Raw genomic sequence first — 15,087 nt, forward strand, 5'->3', positions numbered from 1 at the left:
CCCTCCATCCCCTTTTTTATGAGGTATACATGTAAACAGCAAGGATATGTCACTAGTGCAGAGCAGCTGTAATGTCCCTTATTAGTTTTAAAACAGCACCTGAATCTTTTAAGTATGCTGGTGTGTTACATACATAGGTTTGCAAGAACTTGTCGATATACTGAGAAACTCTGCTAGAAACTGAATCTAAACCAGCTACTAAACCAGGAGGAGTCTTTATTTTTGTGCAATTTAGGCTACATTCACACTGCCATTGACCGCCCGCCCGTACCGGACCGGACAACAGCAGTGCACGAGGAGAGGAGGAGGAGGTGAGCGCAGCTCACCCCCGCCCCTCTCCATAGGAAGTTATGACGCACAGCGCCGTACTACGGAGAAAGATAGGACATGTCCTATCTTTTTCCGGGGTACGGAGCGGTACGGTGCCGCACGTGTGCTGTACCGTGCGCCCACTGCCGTCTATGGGGGAAGTATATCGGCCGTATATATGTCGGCCGTATATACGTCCCCCATACGGTAGTGTGAATGTAGCCTTAGGTAGGAAATATATAGTGGGTATTTTTGGCAATTTGATGTTTAAAAACTCAAATTCCCTTTTATCGATAATTCCTCTGTTTCTTGCTTTTGAGAGAATAATATTCAGTTCTTTTTCTAATTTCTTTGTGGGATTTCCATTCAACTTAGTCTACGGGGGTCATTTACTAAGGGCCGATTCGCGTTTTCCCGACGTGTTACCCGAATATTTCCGATTTGCGCCAATTTTCCCTGAATTGCCCTGGAATTTTGGCGCACGTGATCGGATTTTGGCGCATTGGCGCCGGCATGCACGCGGCGGAAATCGGGGGGCGTGGCTGAACGAAAACCCGACGGATTCGGAAAAACCGCAGCATTTAAAAAAAAATGTGTCGCGAAAATTGCACTTACCTTCACTAGGAATAGGCCGGTGAATTTCAGGGCATTCCAGCGGACTTCAGCGCAGCAGCGCCACCTGGTGGACGGCGGAGGAACTGCCTTAATAAATCCCGGCTGGACCCGAATCCACTGCACAGAACGCGCCGCTGGATCGCGAATGGACCGGGTAAGTAAATCTGGCCCTATGTGTCTTGGTCATTTCTTTAAATTAATAATTCCTATCCATAATAATTATCCCATTATCTGCAGGTTTATAACTTTTGTATCTTTCTTCAAGTCTTTTAAGGCACTCTTTTATTTGTGTGTTGAATTACATTTCTCTTTTTTGGCTTCCATGCAACACAAATTGGGGTTGTGACTGGCTGATGGTCTAATCCTCCTTCTTCTATAGTAGACTCTATAAGGATTTCCAGGGTTTGTAGTTCTCCACACTAACCTTCCTGTGATGTAGCTCCAGCAGTTAGGACAAAAGACTTAGCTCCAGCAGTTAGGACAAAAGACTTACACAGTGGGAGAGCTATGTCTGATCTGCTCCCCTCACTGCCAGAACTCTCTAGATTTGATTGAGGGAAACCTCTTTTCTCCCAAGTCCAACCTCCCCTTGTCTAATGAGGTGGTGTGAAGACCTTTGTGGGGTGAGGTGTTTAACTCACAATAAATAACTTGTTATGTACTGTGACAAGAAAGCATCCATCACTCAGCCTTAGTATAAGGAGTACTCAGCATTGGTGTAGTACAGTGGGAGTGGATAAAATTATATACACAGTGTAAAAATGTTATTTAAAATACATTGACTGATATCCATATATACAGTGGCATAACTTGAAGCTAATCGGCCCCAGTGCAAAGTCTGTGCCAGGGCCCCGACTATAATGTATGGTTTATAGTAATAGTCTTCTCATACTGGAAAGTGAGACCTTATGGGCCCCCTAAGCCTCTTGGGCCCGGGTGTAACCGCACCCTCTTCACCCTCTTCGCCCTCTTCGCCCCTGCTCATATACTAATGTTATTGTAACTGAAAAGCTATTAAAAATAAAAGCAATCTGTTTCCTAAGTATGCAGCATAGGCCATACAAAGAAACTATTAAGTTATATTGGATGTTACTAGAAATTAAATATGCTAAACAAGAATGGTAATTTAGCAATTTCTAACTGATGGTAGACTGTCCTCATGTTCAGGAAGGTCTGGGTTCTTCACAAAATAACTGTAAGCCATCTTTTTTAAAAGTTATTTTCTGAAGAATCCAGCCCTTCCTGAATATTAGAAAAAACTATTCCATCCCCTTGGACAAGACAAACAGGTCATTGAGGACAGTCTACCAGAACTGAACCATACACTATATACATGGTTCAACTAATCATTTGTACATTTGATCTATATTGTAAAAGAACACTCAAGTCGCTCTCCAAAAGAGACACTTACTGTTTTACTTTCCCATTACACATAAACCAATAGAAATATTGGCAATCATCTTGATTTATATATCGGACAAATATCTTTTTTAACCACATACTAAGCTTCTTAGCAGTAATTTTAGCCAAAAAGTATGAAAAAAAAGAAATCACCACAAATGTTTTGTAAATGGTACTTGATCACTTACATACCAGCATAAATCACGAGCCCATAGCAGTATTTAGTGTTACGGATTTTACATCCTCTTAGGAGGATACAATCATTATCCAAAGAATATTTTTCTCCCTTCCATTCTAGTGTTCCTATGAAGGAATGCATGCTGCAGTTGGCTTCCTCACAGATCACTTTACCTAAACAAAAACAAAATATGAAAATTTGCTTAGAAATTAATGTACATAGCAAATAACAAGGATAAGTGTGAACAAAATTCTCTATTAAGAGAAGACATCCATTCCTGCAATCAGATCTCTCTTGTAGTTCAAAATTGTCAATACAGAATGTTGCAAAATTCCCTGTGATACACAGCTATTTGACCTGTTTTAACACCAGGGAAAACACATTTAACACAACTGAGAAGATTCCATACTTCTGGTCGCACATCTGTTTTTACTGCAACCAAAGAGGAGTTCTGCTGATTTTCTCCTTTATGGACATCAGTATGCATCCAGGCAATGATAACTGCCAGATATTATCACTAGAGATGAGCGAGCACTAAAATGCTCGGGTACTCGTTATTCGAGACGAACTTTTCCCGATGCTCGAGTGCTCGTCTCGAATAACGAGCCCCATTGAAGTCAATGGGAGACTCGAGCATTTTTCAAGGGGACCAAGGCTCTGCACAGGGAAGCTTGGCCAAACACCTGGGAACCTCAGAAAAGGATGGAAACACCACGGAAATGGACAGGAAACAGCAGGGGCAGCATGCATGGATGCCTCTGAGGCTGCTTAATCGCACCATTATGCCAAAATTATGGGCAACAGCATGGCCATGACAGAGTGACAGAATGAAGCTAGATAGCATCTAAAACATCCAATAATTGACCCTGACACTATAGGGGACGGCATGCAGAGGCAGCGGCAGCAGCGGCAGGCTAGAGAGTGGCATGGCGACATACCCTAAATGGACTCAGGCTTCAAACCAATGGGTGGCAGAGAGGAACCAAAGGAGGTGAGCAAGAAGCGCTCAAATAATATCGGTACATGATAAAAGTTTGCCAGTATATTTTGTGGATTACACAGCAGGGTGGCGACAAAGTTAACATGGAAGCCATGAAAACAACCCAAAATTCTGCCTGACACAGCTCGTTTGATAAGGGGACCATGTATGGAGGCAGTGAACTAGTAGTAGATTAAAGGTGCTGCAGTTAAAACTATGTTAGTTGGATCTTGGCATGGAGCTGGCGCTCCGCTGCCAGGCGAGCTTTCGCCAATCCAAGCCCCTGTCTCTAGGCTACTCCCCAAACAGCACTTCTAAGAACCTTTTGTATAAGATCAAGTGTAGTAGCGTTCTTATAAGTTTAGGATATGGCGGGTGAGGGGAATGTAAACAGATGCGCAAGAAGCGCTGAAATAATATCGGTAAATGATAAAAGTTTGCCAGTATATTTTGTGGATTACACAGCAGGGTGGCGACAAAGTTAACAAGTTTAATGTGGAATGCCCTGTAATAGCTCTTGGGCGGTGTGCCTTTTATCGCCTAGGCTCAGCAGTTTGAGCACCGCCTGCTGTCGCTTAGCGACGGCACAGCTGCTGTGCCTAGAGCTACCGACTGATGGCGCCATGCCCACTGATGGTAATTCGGAGGAGGAGGAGGTGGAGTAGAGTTGGGAGGAGGAGGAGGTATAGTAGGCCTGAAAGACCTGGACCGAGGTAGGCCCCGCAATCCTCTGCGTCGGCAGTATATGACCAGCCCCAGGGTCAGACTCGGTCCCAGCCTGCACCAAGTTAAGTGTAGTAGCGTTCTTATAAGTTTGGGATATGGCGGGTGAGGGGAATGTAAACAGATGCGCAAGAAGCGCTGAAATAATATCCCTAAATGGTAAAAGTTTGCCAGTATATTTTGTGGATAACACAGCAGGGTGGCGACAAAGTTAACAACTTTGATGTGGAATCCATGAAAACAACCCAAATTTCTGCCTGACACACCTCGTTTGATAAGGGGACGATGTATGGAGGCAGCTATATGGACGAATTTTGGAGGTAGCAATGGAGACAACGTGTGGAGGCTGCTATGGAGACAATTTAATTTGGATAGTGCCTGTATGTGGCAGTCCAAAAAAGTTTTCAAACCAGAGGAGCAGGTAGGTGGCCCTCCAGAAAAATGAAATAGATTGAGTGCCTGTATGTGGCAGTCCAAAAAAGTTTTCAAACCAGAGGAGCAGGTAGGTGGCCCTCCAGAAAAATGAAATAGATTGAGTGCCTGTATGTGGCAGTCCAAAAAAGTTTTCAAACCAGAGGAGCAGGTAGGTGGCCCTCCAGAAAAATGAAATAGATTGAGTGCCTGTATGTGGCAGTCCAAAAAAGTTTTCAAACCAGAGGAGCAGGTAGGTGGCCCTTCAGAAAAATGGAATAGATTGAGTGCCTGTATGTGGCAGTCCAAAAAAGTTTTCAAACCAGAGGAGCAGGTAGGTGGCCCTCCAGAAAAATGAAATAGATTGAGTGCCTGTATGTGGCAGTCCAAAAAAGTTTTCAAACCAGAGGAGCAGGTAGGTGGCCCTCCAGAAAAATGGAATAGATTGAGTGCCTGTATGTGGCAGTCCAAAAAAGTTTTCAAACCAGAGGAGCAGGTAGGTGGCCCTCCAGAAAAATTGAATAGATTGAGTGCCTGTATGTGGCACTCCCAAAAATTGTTTAAAACAGAGGACCGGGTAGGTGGCCCTCCAGAAAAATTAAATGCATAAAGTACTATAGCTAGAGCCAGTGGGCCCTGTCAAAAAATAGCCAGTTTCCTCTGCTTTAGTGTACAAAGAGGAGGAGAAGGAGGAAAATGAGGAGGAGGAGGAGTGCATAAATTATTCAGGTTGAGCTTCCTTCACCTGGTGGAGATTGGAAATTATGAGAAATCCAGGCTTTATTCATCTTAATAAGCGTCAGCCTGTCAGCGCTGTCAGTCGACAGGCGTGTACGCTTATCGGTGATGATGCCACCAGCTGCACTGAAAACCCGCTCGGACAAGACGCTAGCGGCAGGGCAGGCAAGAACCTCCAAGGCGTACAGCGCCAGTTCGTGCCACATGTCCAGCTTTGAAACCCAGTAGTTGTAGGGAGCTGTGTGATCATTTAGGACGATGGTATGGTCAGCTACGTACTCCCTCACCATCTTTCTGTAAAGATCAGCCCTACTCTGCCGAGACTGGGGACAGGTGACAGTGTCTTGCTGGGGTGACATAAAGCTGGCAAAAGCCTTGTAAAGCGTACCCTTGCCAGTGCTGGACAAGCTGCCTGCTCGCCTATTCTCCCTCGCTACTTGTCCCGCAGAACTACACACTCTGCCGCTAGCGCTGTCAGAAGGGAAATAGTGTTTCAGCTTGTGCACCAGGGCCTGCTGGTATTCATGCATTCTCACACTCCTTTCCTCTCCAGGGATGAGAGTGGAAAGATTTTGCTTGTACCGTGGGTCCAGGAGAGTGAATACCCAGTAATCGGTGCTGGAATAAATTCTTTGAACGCGAGGGTCACGGGATAGGCAGCCTAGCAAGAAATCTGCCATATGCGCCAGAGTCCCAACTCTCAAGAATTCACTCCCCTCACTGGCCTGACTGTCCATCTCCTCCTCCTCCAACTCCTCCAACTCCTCTTCTTCTGCCCATACACGCTGAACAGTGAAGGTCTGAGCAATGCTCCCCTCTTGTGTCTCGCCAACATTCTCCTCCTCTTCCTCCTCATCCTCCTCCACCTCCACCTCCTCCGATATGCGCTGAGAAACAGACCTAAGGGTGCTTTGGCTATCAACAAGGGAATCTTCTTCCCCCGTCTCTTGTGACGAGCGCAAAGCTTCCGACTTCATGCTGATCAGAGAGTTTTTCAACAGGCCAAGCAGCGGGATGGTGAGGCTGATGATGGCGGCATCGCCACTGACCATCTGTGTTGACTCCTCAAAGTTACTCAGCACCTGACAGATATCAGACATCCACGTCCACTCCTCATTGTAGACTTGAGGAAGCTGACTGACCTGACTACCAGTTCTGGTGGAAGTTGACATCTGGCAGTCTACAATCGCTCTGCGCTGCTGGTAAACTCTGGATAACATGGTTAATGTTGAATTCCACCTCGTGGGCACGTCGCACAACAGTCGGTGAGCGGGCAGTTGGAGGCGGCGCTGCGCTGCCCTGAGAGTGGCAGCATCTGTGCTGGACTTCCTGAAATGCGCACAGATGCGGCGCACCTTCGTGAGCAAATCAGACAGATTGGGGTATGTCTTGAGGAAACGCTGAACTATCAGATTTAACACATGGGCCAGGCATGGCACATGTGTCAGTCTGCCGAGTTGCAGAGCCGCCACCAGGTTACGGCCGTTGTCACACACAACAATGCCTGGCTTCAGGTTCAGCGGTGCCAGCCACAGATCAGTCTGCGCCGTGATGCCCTGTAATAGTTCTTGGGCGGTGTGCCTTTTATCGCCTAGGCTCAGCAGTTTGAGCACCGCCTGCTGTCGCTTAGCTAGCGACTGATGGCGCCATGCCCACGGATGGTAGTTCGGAGGAGGAGGTGGAGGAGGGGTGGGAGGAGGAGGAGGCATAGTAGGCCTGAAAGACCTGGACCGAGGTAGGCCCCACAATCCTCGGCGTCGGCAGTATATGACCAGCCGCAGGGTCAGACTCGGTCCCAGCCTCCACCAAGTTAACCCAATGTGCCGTCAGCGATATATAGTGGCCCTGCCCGGCAGCACTCGTCCACGTGTCCGTGGTCAGGTGGACCTTGTCAGAAACGGCGTTGGTCAGGGCACGGATGATGTTGTCTGACACGTGCTGGTGCAGGGCTGGGACGGCACATCGGGAAAAGTAGTGGCGGCTGGGGACCGAATACCGAGGGGCGGCCGCCACCATGAGGTTGCGAAAGGCCTCGGTCTCTACTAGCCTATAGGGCAGCATCTCCAGGCTAAGCAATCTGGAGATGTGGACATTAAGGGCTTGGGCGTGCGGGTGGGTTGCACTATATTTACGTTTCCGCTCCAGCGTCTGGGGTATGGAGAGCTGAACGCTGGTGGATGCTGTGGAGGATCGTGGAGGCGACGATGGGGTTTTCGTGCCAGGGTCCTGGGCAGGGGGCTGACTATCAGCTGACACAGGGGAAGGAGCAGTGGTGTGCACGGCCGGAGGTGAACGGGCTTGGTGCCACTGAGTGGGGTGTTTAGCATTCATATGCCTGCGCATACTGGTGGTAGTTAAGCTAGTAGTGGTGGAACCCCTGCTGATCCTGGTTTGGCAAAGGTTGCACACCACAGTCCGTCGGTCATCCGGTGTTTCCTTAAAGAACCTCCAGACTTCTGAAAATCTAGCCCTCGCCTCGGGAGCCCTCGCCACGGGAGCTTCACTACGTGACACATTTGGCGCTGATGCACCTGCTCTGGCCCTGCCTCTCCGTCTGGCCCCACCACTGCCTCTTCCAACCTGTTCTGGTCGAGGACTCTCCTCCGTCTCAGAAGCACTGTGTTCACCCGGCCTCTCAACCCAGCTTGGGTCTGTCACCTCATCATCCTCCGATCCCTCAGTCTGCTCCCCCCTCGGACTTCCTGCCCTGACAACAACTTCACCACTGTCTGACAACCGTGTCTCCTCATCGTCGGACACCTCTTTACACACTTCTTCCACTACGTCAAGAAGGTCATCATCACCCACAGACTGCGACTGGTGGAAAACCTGTGCATCGGAAAATTGCTCAGCAGCAACCGGACAAGTGGTTTGTGACTGTGGGAAGGGTCCAGAAAACAGTTCCTCAGAGTATGCCGGTTCAAATGCCAAATTTTCATGGGAGGGGGCAGACTGGGGGGGAGGAGGTTGAGGTGCAGGAGCTGGAGGAGTGCCGATTTCGGTGACATGGGTGGACTGCGTGGAAGACTGACTGGTGGACAAATTGCTCGAAGCATTGTCGGCAATCCACGACATCACCTGTTCGCACTGTTCTGGCCTCAACAGTGCTCTACCACGAGTAACTTCAGACATGAACCTAGGGAGTGTAGCTCTGCGGCGTTCCCCTGCTCCCTCATCAGCAGGTGGTGTCTCACCCCGCCCAGGACCACGGCCTCTGACCCCTGCAGTAGTTGGACGCCCACGTCCCCGCCCTCGTCCTCTACCCCTAGCCCTCGGGTTAAACATTTTGAAAATGAAAGTTATAACTTTAATTTTTTTTTAACTTTTTTTTGTTGTTTTGTGTTTTTTTTTTGTGTTTTTTAGTTTTTAAAACCAAACAATGCTATCCTATTGCTATGGCTATTTTCTAGCCAAGTATGAAAGCACACTGCTATGCCAGATGAGATGACGCTGAGTTATGAAAAAATAAACGTAAAATAAAAGGAAATGGCAGACTATGCCTATTTGAAATCCAACCCCTAATAAATTTTCCCACTTCGGTCTTTGCGATGGATATGTGCGTCACTAAGCGCTAAACACAACGGTCGCAAGTCTCACTACAAATTCCTCACAATTTGCTAGTAGATGCACTGCAGCAAGGACAGCCACCAGCAGATCAACCAGAAATAAAATATATATTACGCTATTGTAGGCGTAAGTAAGCCGTTTGGATTCTCCTTTGGCTATTTTCTAGCCAAGTATGAAAGCACACTGATGAGATGACGCTGAGTTATGAAAAAATAAACGTAAAATAAAAAGGAAATGGCAGACTGTGCCTATTTGAAATCCAACCCCTAATAAATTTTCCCACTTCGGTCTTTGCGATGGATATGTGCGTCACTAAGCGCTAAACACAACGGTCGCAAGTCTCACTACAAATTCCTCACAATTTGCTAGTAGATGCACTGCAGCAAGGACAGCCACCAGCAGATCAACCAGAAATAAAATATATATTACGCTATTGTAGGCGTAAGTAAGCCGTTTGGATTCTCCTTTGGCTATTTTCTAGCCAAGTATGAAAGCACACTGATGAGATGACGCTGAGTTATGAAAAAATTAACGTAAAATAAAAAGGAAATGGCAGACTGTGCCTAATTGAAATCCAACCCCTAATAAATTTTCCCACTTCGGTCTTTGCGATGGATATGTGCGTCACTAAGCGCTAAACACAACGGTCGCAAGTCTCACTACAAATTCCTCACAATTTGCTAGTAGATGCACTGCAGCAAGGACAGCCACCAGCAGATCAACCAGAAATAAAATATATATTACGCTATTGTAGGCGTAAGTAAGCCGTTTGTATTCTCCTTTGGCTATTTTCTAGCCAAGTATGAAAGCACACTGATGAGATGACGCTGAGTTATGAAAAAATAAACGTAAAATAAAAAGGAAATGGCAGACTGTACCTAATTGAAATCCAACCCCTAATAAATTTTCCCACTTCGGTCTTTGCGATGGATATGTGCGTCACTAAGCGCTAAACACAACGGTCGCAAGTCTCACTACAAATTCCTCACAATTTGCTAGTAGATGCACTGCAGCAAGGACAGCCACCAGCAGATCAACCAGAAATAAAATATATATTACGCTATTGTAGGCATAAGTAAGCCGTTTGGATTCTCCTTTGGCTATTTTCTAGCCAAGTATAAAAGCACACTGATGAGATGACGCTGAGTTATGAAAAAATAAACGTAAAATAAAAAGGAAATGGCAGACTGTGCCTAATTGAAATCCAACCCCTAATAAATTTTCCCACTTCGGTCTTTGCGATGGATATGTGCGTCACTAAGCGCTAAACACAACGGTCGCAAGTCTCACTACAAATTCCTCACAATTTGCTAGTAGATGCACTGCAGCAAGGACAGCCACCAGCAGATCAACCAGAAATAAAATATATATTACGCTATTGTAGGCGTAAGTAAGCCGTTTGGATTCTCCTTTGGCTATTTTCTAGCCAAGTATGAAAGCACACTGATGAGATGACGCTGAGTTATGAAAAAATAAACGTAAAATAAAAAGGAAATGGCAGACTGTGCCTAATTGAAATCCAACCCCTAATAAATTTTCCCACTTCGGTCTTTGCGATGGATATGTGCGTCACTAAGCGCTAAACACAACGGTCGCAAGTCTCACTACAAATTCCTCACAATTTGCTAGTAGATGCACTGCAGCAAGGACAGCCACCAGCAGATCAACCAGAAATAAAATATATATTACGCTATTGTAGGCATAAGTAAGCTGTTTGGATTCTCCTTTGGCTATTTTCTAGCCAAGTATAAAAGCACACTGATGAGATGACGCTGAGTTATGAAAAAATAAACGTAAAATAAAAAGGAAATGGCAGACTGTGCCTAATTGAAATCCAACCCCTAATAAATTTTCCCACTTCGGTCTTTGCGATGGATATGTGCGTCACTAAGCGCTAAACACAACGGTCGCAAGTCTCACTACAAATTCCTCACAATTTGCTAGTAGATGCACTGCAGCAAGGACAGCCACCAGCAGATCAACCAGAAATAAAATATATATTACGCTATTGTAGGCGTAAGTAAGCCGTTTGGATTCTCCTTTGGCTATTTTCTAGCCAAGTATGAAAGCACACTGATGAGATGACGCTGAGTTATGAAAAAATAAACGTAAAATAAAAAGGAAATGGCAGACTGTGCCTAATTGAAATCCAACCCCTAATAAATTTTCCCACTTCGGTCTTTGCGATGGATATGTGCGTCACTAAGCGCTAAACACAACGGTCGCAAGTCTCACTACAAATTCCTCACAATTTGCTAGTAGATGCACTGCAGCAAGGACAGCCACCAGCAGATCAACCAGAAATAAAATATATATTACGCTATTGTAGGCATAAGTAAGCCGTTTGGATTCTCCTTTGGCTATTTTCTAGCCAAGTATAAAAGCACACTGATGAGATGACACTGAGTTATGAAAAAATAAACGTAAAATAAAAAGGAAATGGCAGACTGTGCCTAATTGAAATCCAACCCCTAATACATTTTCCCACTTCGGTCTTTGCGATGGATATGTGCGTCACTAAGCGCTAAACACAACGGTCGCAAGTCTCACTACAAATTCCTCACAATTTGGTAGTAGATGCACTGCAGCAAGGACAGCCACCAGCAGATCAACCAGAAATAAAATATATATAACGCTATTGTAGGCGTAAGTAAGCCGTTTGGATTCTCCTTTGGCTATTTTCTAGCCAAGTATGAAAGCACACTGATGAGATGACGCTGAGTTATGAAAAAATAAACGTAAAATAAAAAGTAAATGGCAGACTGTGCCTAATTGAAATCAAACCCCTAATAAATTTTCCCACTTTGGTGTTTGAGGTGGATATGTGTGTCACTAAGCGCTAAACACAACGGTAGCAAGTCCCCCTGCAAATTCCTCACAATATGGTACGAGCTGCAAATAAAAAAAAAAAAAAAAGTATAACGTTATTGTAGCCCTAAGAAGGGCTGTTGGGTTCTTGTAGAATCACTCCTGCCTAACAGTAAGCTAATAGAACACCCTAACGCTTTCCCTGACCAGCAGCAGCTCTCTCCCTAGCGGCATCCAGACACAGAATTATCCGAGCAGCGCGGGCAGCGGCTAGTCTATCCCAGGGTCACCTGATCTGGCCAGCCAACCACTGCTATCGACGTGTAAGGGTACCACGTCATGCTGGGTGGAGTGCAGAGTCTCCTGGCTTGTGATTGGCTCTGTTTCTGGCCGCCAAAAAGCAAAACGGCGGGAGCTGCCATTTTCTCGAGCGGGCGAAGTATTCGTCCGAGCAACGAGCAGTTTCGAGTACGCTAATGCTCGAACGAGCATCAAGCTCGGACGAGTATGTTCGCTCATCTCTAATTATCACCCAAACACAATATACAGATGCTATTGGGCAAGGATTGCAGTCTTATTGCTTCTTGTTCAAAAACAGAACTCAAGGTGTTTGATGGGGGATTCCAGATCTGTCCGGATCAAAATATATTAAAGAAAGCCATATCCACGAGCCCATTACATGGGCACCATGTTAAAATTGGAGTAGTGGTGGCCACAGCAGACTATTTATTAACAAACAGGATTAAATAACAAGTATAAAAAATTTTTTTGCGCTATCAGAACAACCCCAATGAAGGTCAGTGAGGGCCCGTTAAAAAAACGGTCCTTCTATAGGGTTTGACGAGACTATTTTCCTGTAACATTTCTTCCCTTCTTAATAAACATCCCGCCTTGGCTCTCATTGACCCACCCAAAGGCAGGAATTCTTTTAATAGATATGTCTGGTTAGGGACAGAGCAGGGATCATGTTATCAGTGAAATATCATGAGCTGTCGTTATACAGGTGTTTCTACATCTCCAAGGGCTTCCCCTGACTCCAAGGGCTTCCCCAGGCAGTGCCTCTATCCACTAGACTTTAAGTTTATTGATTATTATCAGACATCTCTCATTAATTCACTATATTATTATAGCATATAATTTCGTTAAATTAATAAAAAGGTATAAAACAAAAAATAAGGTCTCATTCAGATGGGTGTGTCTGCTGCGCTTCTGCAAAAGAAAATCGGACATGTTGGGGCACATTTACTTACCCGGTCCAGTCGCGATCCAGCAGCGGGTTCTCCGACGCTGATTCGGGTTCTGCTAGGATTCACTAAGGTCCGTGCGCCGATATTCACCAGGTGTCGCTGCTGCGCCGAGGTCCGCTGGAGTTCACTTGCTTTTTTCTGGTATATGTGAGTGCTTGATCTTGCGACACAAATGGCTTTTTAAATTCTGCGGTTTTTCCGAATCCTTCGGGTTGTCCGGTGGCCACGGCCCCCGATTTCTGTCGCGCGAAGTCGGTGCGATTGCGCCAAAAATCGATCGCGTGCGCCACAATTCCGTGAAATACAGCGCAAAGAGGAAATATTCGGGAAAAACCCGACAGATTCGCGGCTGCGGACCCTTAGTAAATGTGCCCCGATGTCTGTGTTCAGTCCATATTGAATCAGTTTCTTTCACGTTTGTATGCTGTCTGTTTTTTTCACATATGCAAAAATAAAAACTGATGGGTTTTAAATAGAGATGGGTGAATTCGTTGAAATGCAGTTTGACCCGATTCCCAGAATTTTTTGAAAAAATTAGATTCTACCCAAATCGAATCATGATGAATCACTTAAAAAAAACAGGTAGTTCCTGGCTGCAGAGGGTATTGTAGAACGTTGTGCTATGCTTAAATATGCATAAGGAGCATGGTTTGGTCTTAAAACAATGCTGTGTTTTAGTATGACACACACATGACAGCCACCGATCTTAGAATCGCTTCACTCTTCAATTCCATGGGCACTTACAGAGGACATGGAGGGTGAAAACAGCATTATGGAAATCACAGGGTGTTCCAGGGAGACCGCGTTTAGTTGGCAGCAGCATGAGTAGTGTGGAGGTGTGTAACAAATCTAGTCCCTGGTAAAGATGGTGGGAGGCAGATTGAGCAACTGGCAGCAGATGTGTGGCATCAGGTGGATGGCAGCATCAGAATAGTGGCTGATGCAGGCAGTTAGAAACCAGACTCATTTCTCAATGTTTGGTGGACGCGTCATGGCTGATCTAATCTGATGCATAAGGCATTGGTGTGTTGAAATCCTGGCCAATCCACGCCTGATTCATCTTGACAAAAGTCAGTCTCTCCACATTACGGGTAGACAAGCGTGATCTCTTTGGGATAACGATGGCCCCCGCCACACTGAATACCCGCTCTGATGCCAAACTACTGGCCTGGCAGGACAGATTCTCTACTACAAACTATGAAAGTTGGGGGACACTGCGGCTCTCTTGTTCGGCATCTCTTGTTCAAGTTGTTGGTGTGGCTGTGCAGGAAGCACATTCACCCAGTGGGCAGTAAAGGACATGTACTGGCATTTGCCGTAGTTACACATGTCCTTGCTAATGTGCACCTTGGAAGAAACCGATAAGCTCAAGACTGGCCTACCTTCTGTTCTTCATATTTGTATAGGGCTGGCACTGCCTTTTTGGAAAAAAATTGCAGCCTGGAACTCTCCACCTCTGTTTGGCACAAGCCATTAGTTCTCTGAAGTCCACGACTTGGAAAGGGAGGGACAGCAGTACCAACAACTTAAACAAGAGCACGGTCAGCTTCTGCACCTTAGGATGGCTGGATGCATACAGTTGTCTCTTTGTAATCGCCTCTTTCAACTACTGCTGGCGCCATGCGTACCGAGGAGCAGGAGCATCTGGAACGGGAGATGACGTCAAAGACAAACAGCTCCCTTCAGTCGTGGTGCTGGAGCCTTGACTGGCTGAAATGGAATGTTGGCCACTACGTGGTGCTGCTGCTCTTGCTGCAGTGGCAGGATGGACCTCCACATCTGTTCCACGTTTCTCTGAGGCCATTGGATGGTGACCTGAATGTGTTGACGCAGGGCCGTGGTGCCAACGTTCGCTTCCTGGCCATGCTTTACTTTCTGCCCGCAGATTCTACATACACATACGGTCTGATCCTCTGTTGTCTTAACAAAAATCTGCCACACCGCCAAACTGGTGATTTTACTGCCAACACTCTGCATTGAGCAACTCAGAGGGTATGCCCTTAGGGCCATGGGACTGACCACATCGTGGGGGGGGGGGGGAGGGTGTTTATAGGGGTTTTTTTTTCTTCTTTTCTTCTTTCTTTTGTTGTCTCTCTCTCCTTTCTCCCCCT

General features: G+C 46.2%; 1 protein-coding gene across 1 annotated transcript in view; it reads right to left on the bottom strand.

Annotated features, from left to right (window-relative positions):
- LOC140121604 (phospholipid-transporting ATPase IK-like) overlaps positions 1-15,087 on the bottom strand; it is a 671,195-nt gene that overhangs the window by 408,669 nt on the left and 247,439 nt on the right. Inside the window, exon 10 of the mRNA XM_072141425.1 lies at positions 2,518-2,676. Coding sequence (XP_071997526.1) covers positions 2,518-2,676 — 159 coding nt within the window. The remainder of the gene's footprint in view (positions 1-2,517; positions 2,677-15,087) is intronic.

This window comes from Engystomops pustulosus, chromosome 1 (genome assembly GCF_040894005.1).
Source record: "Engystomops pustulosus chromosome 1, aEngPut4.maternal, whole genome shotgun sequence".
NCBI lineage: Eukaryota > Metazoa > Chordata > Amphibia > Anura > Leptodactylidae > Engystomops > Engystomops pustulosus.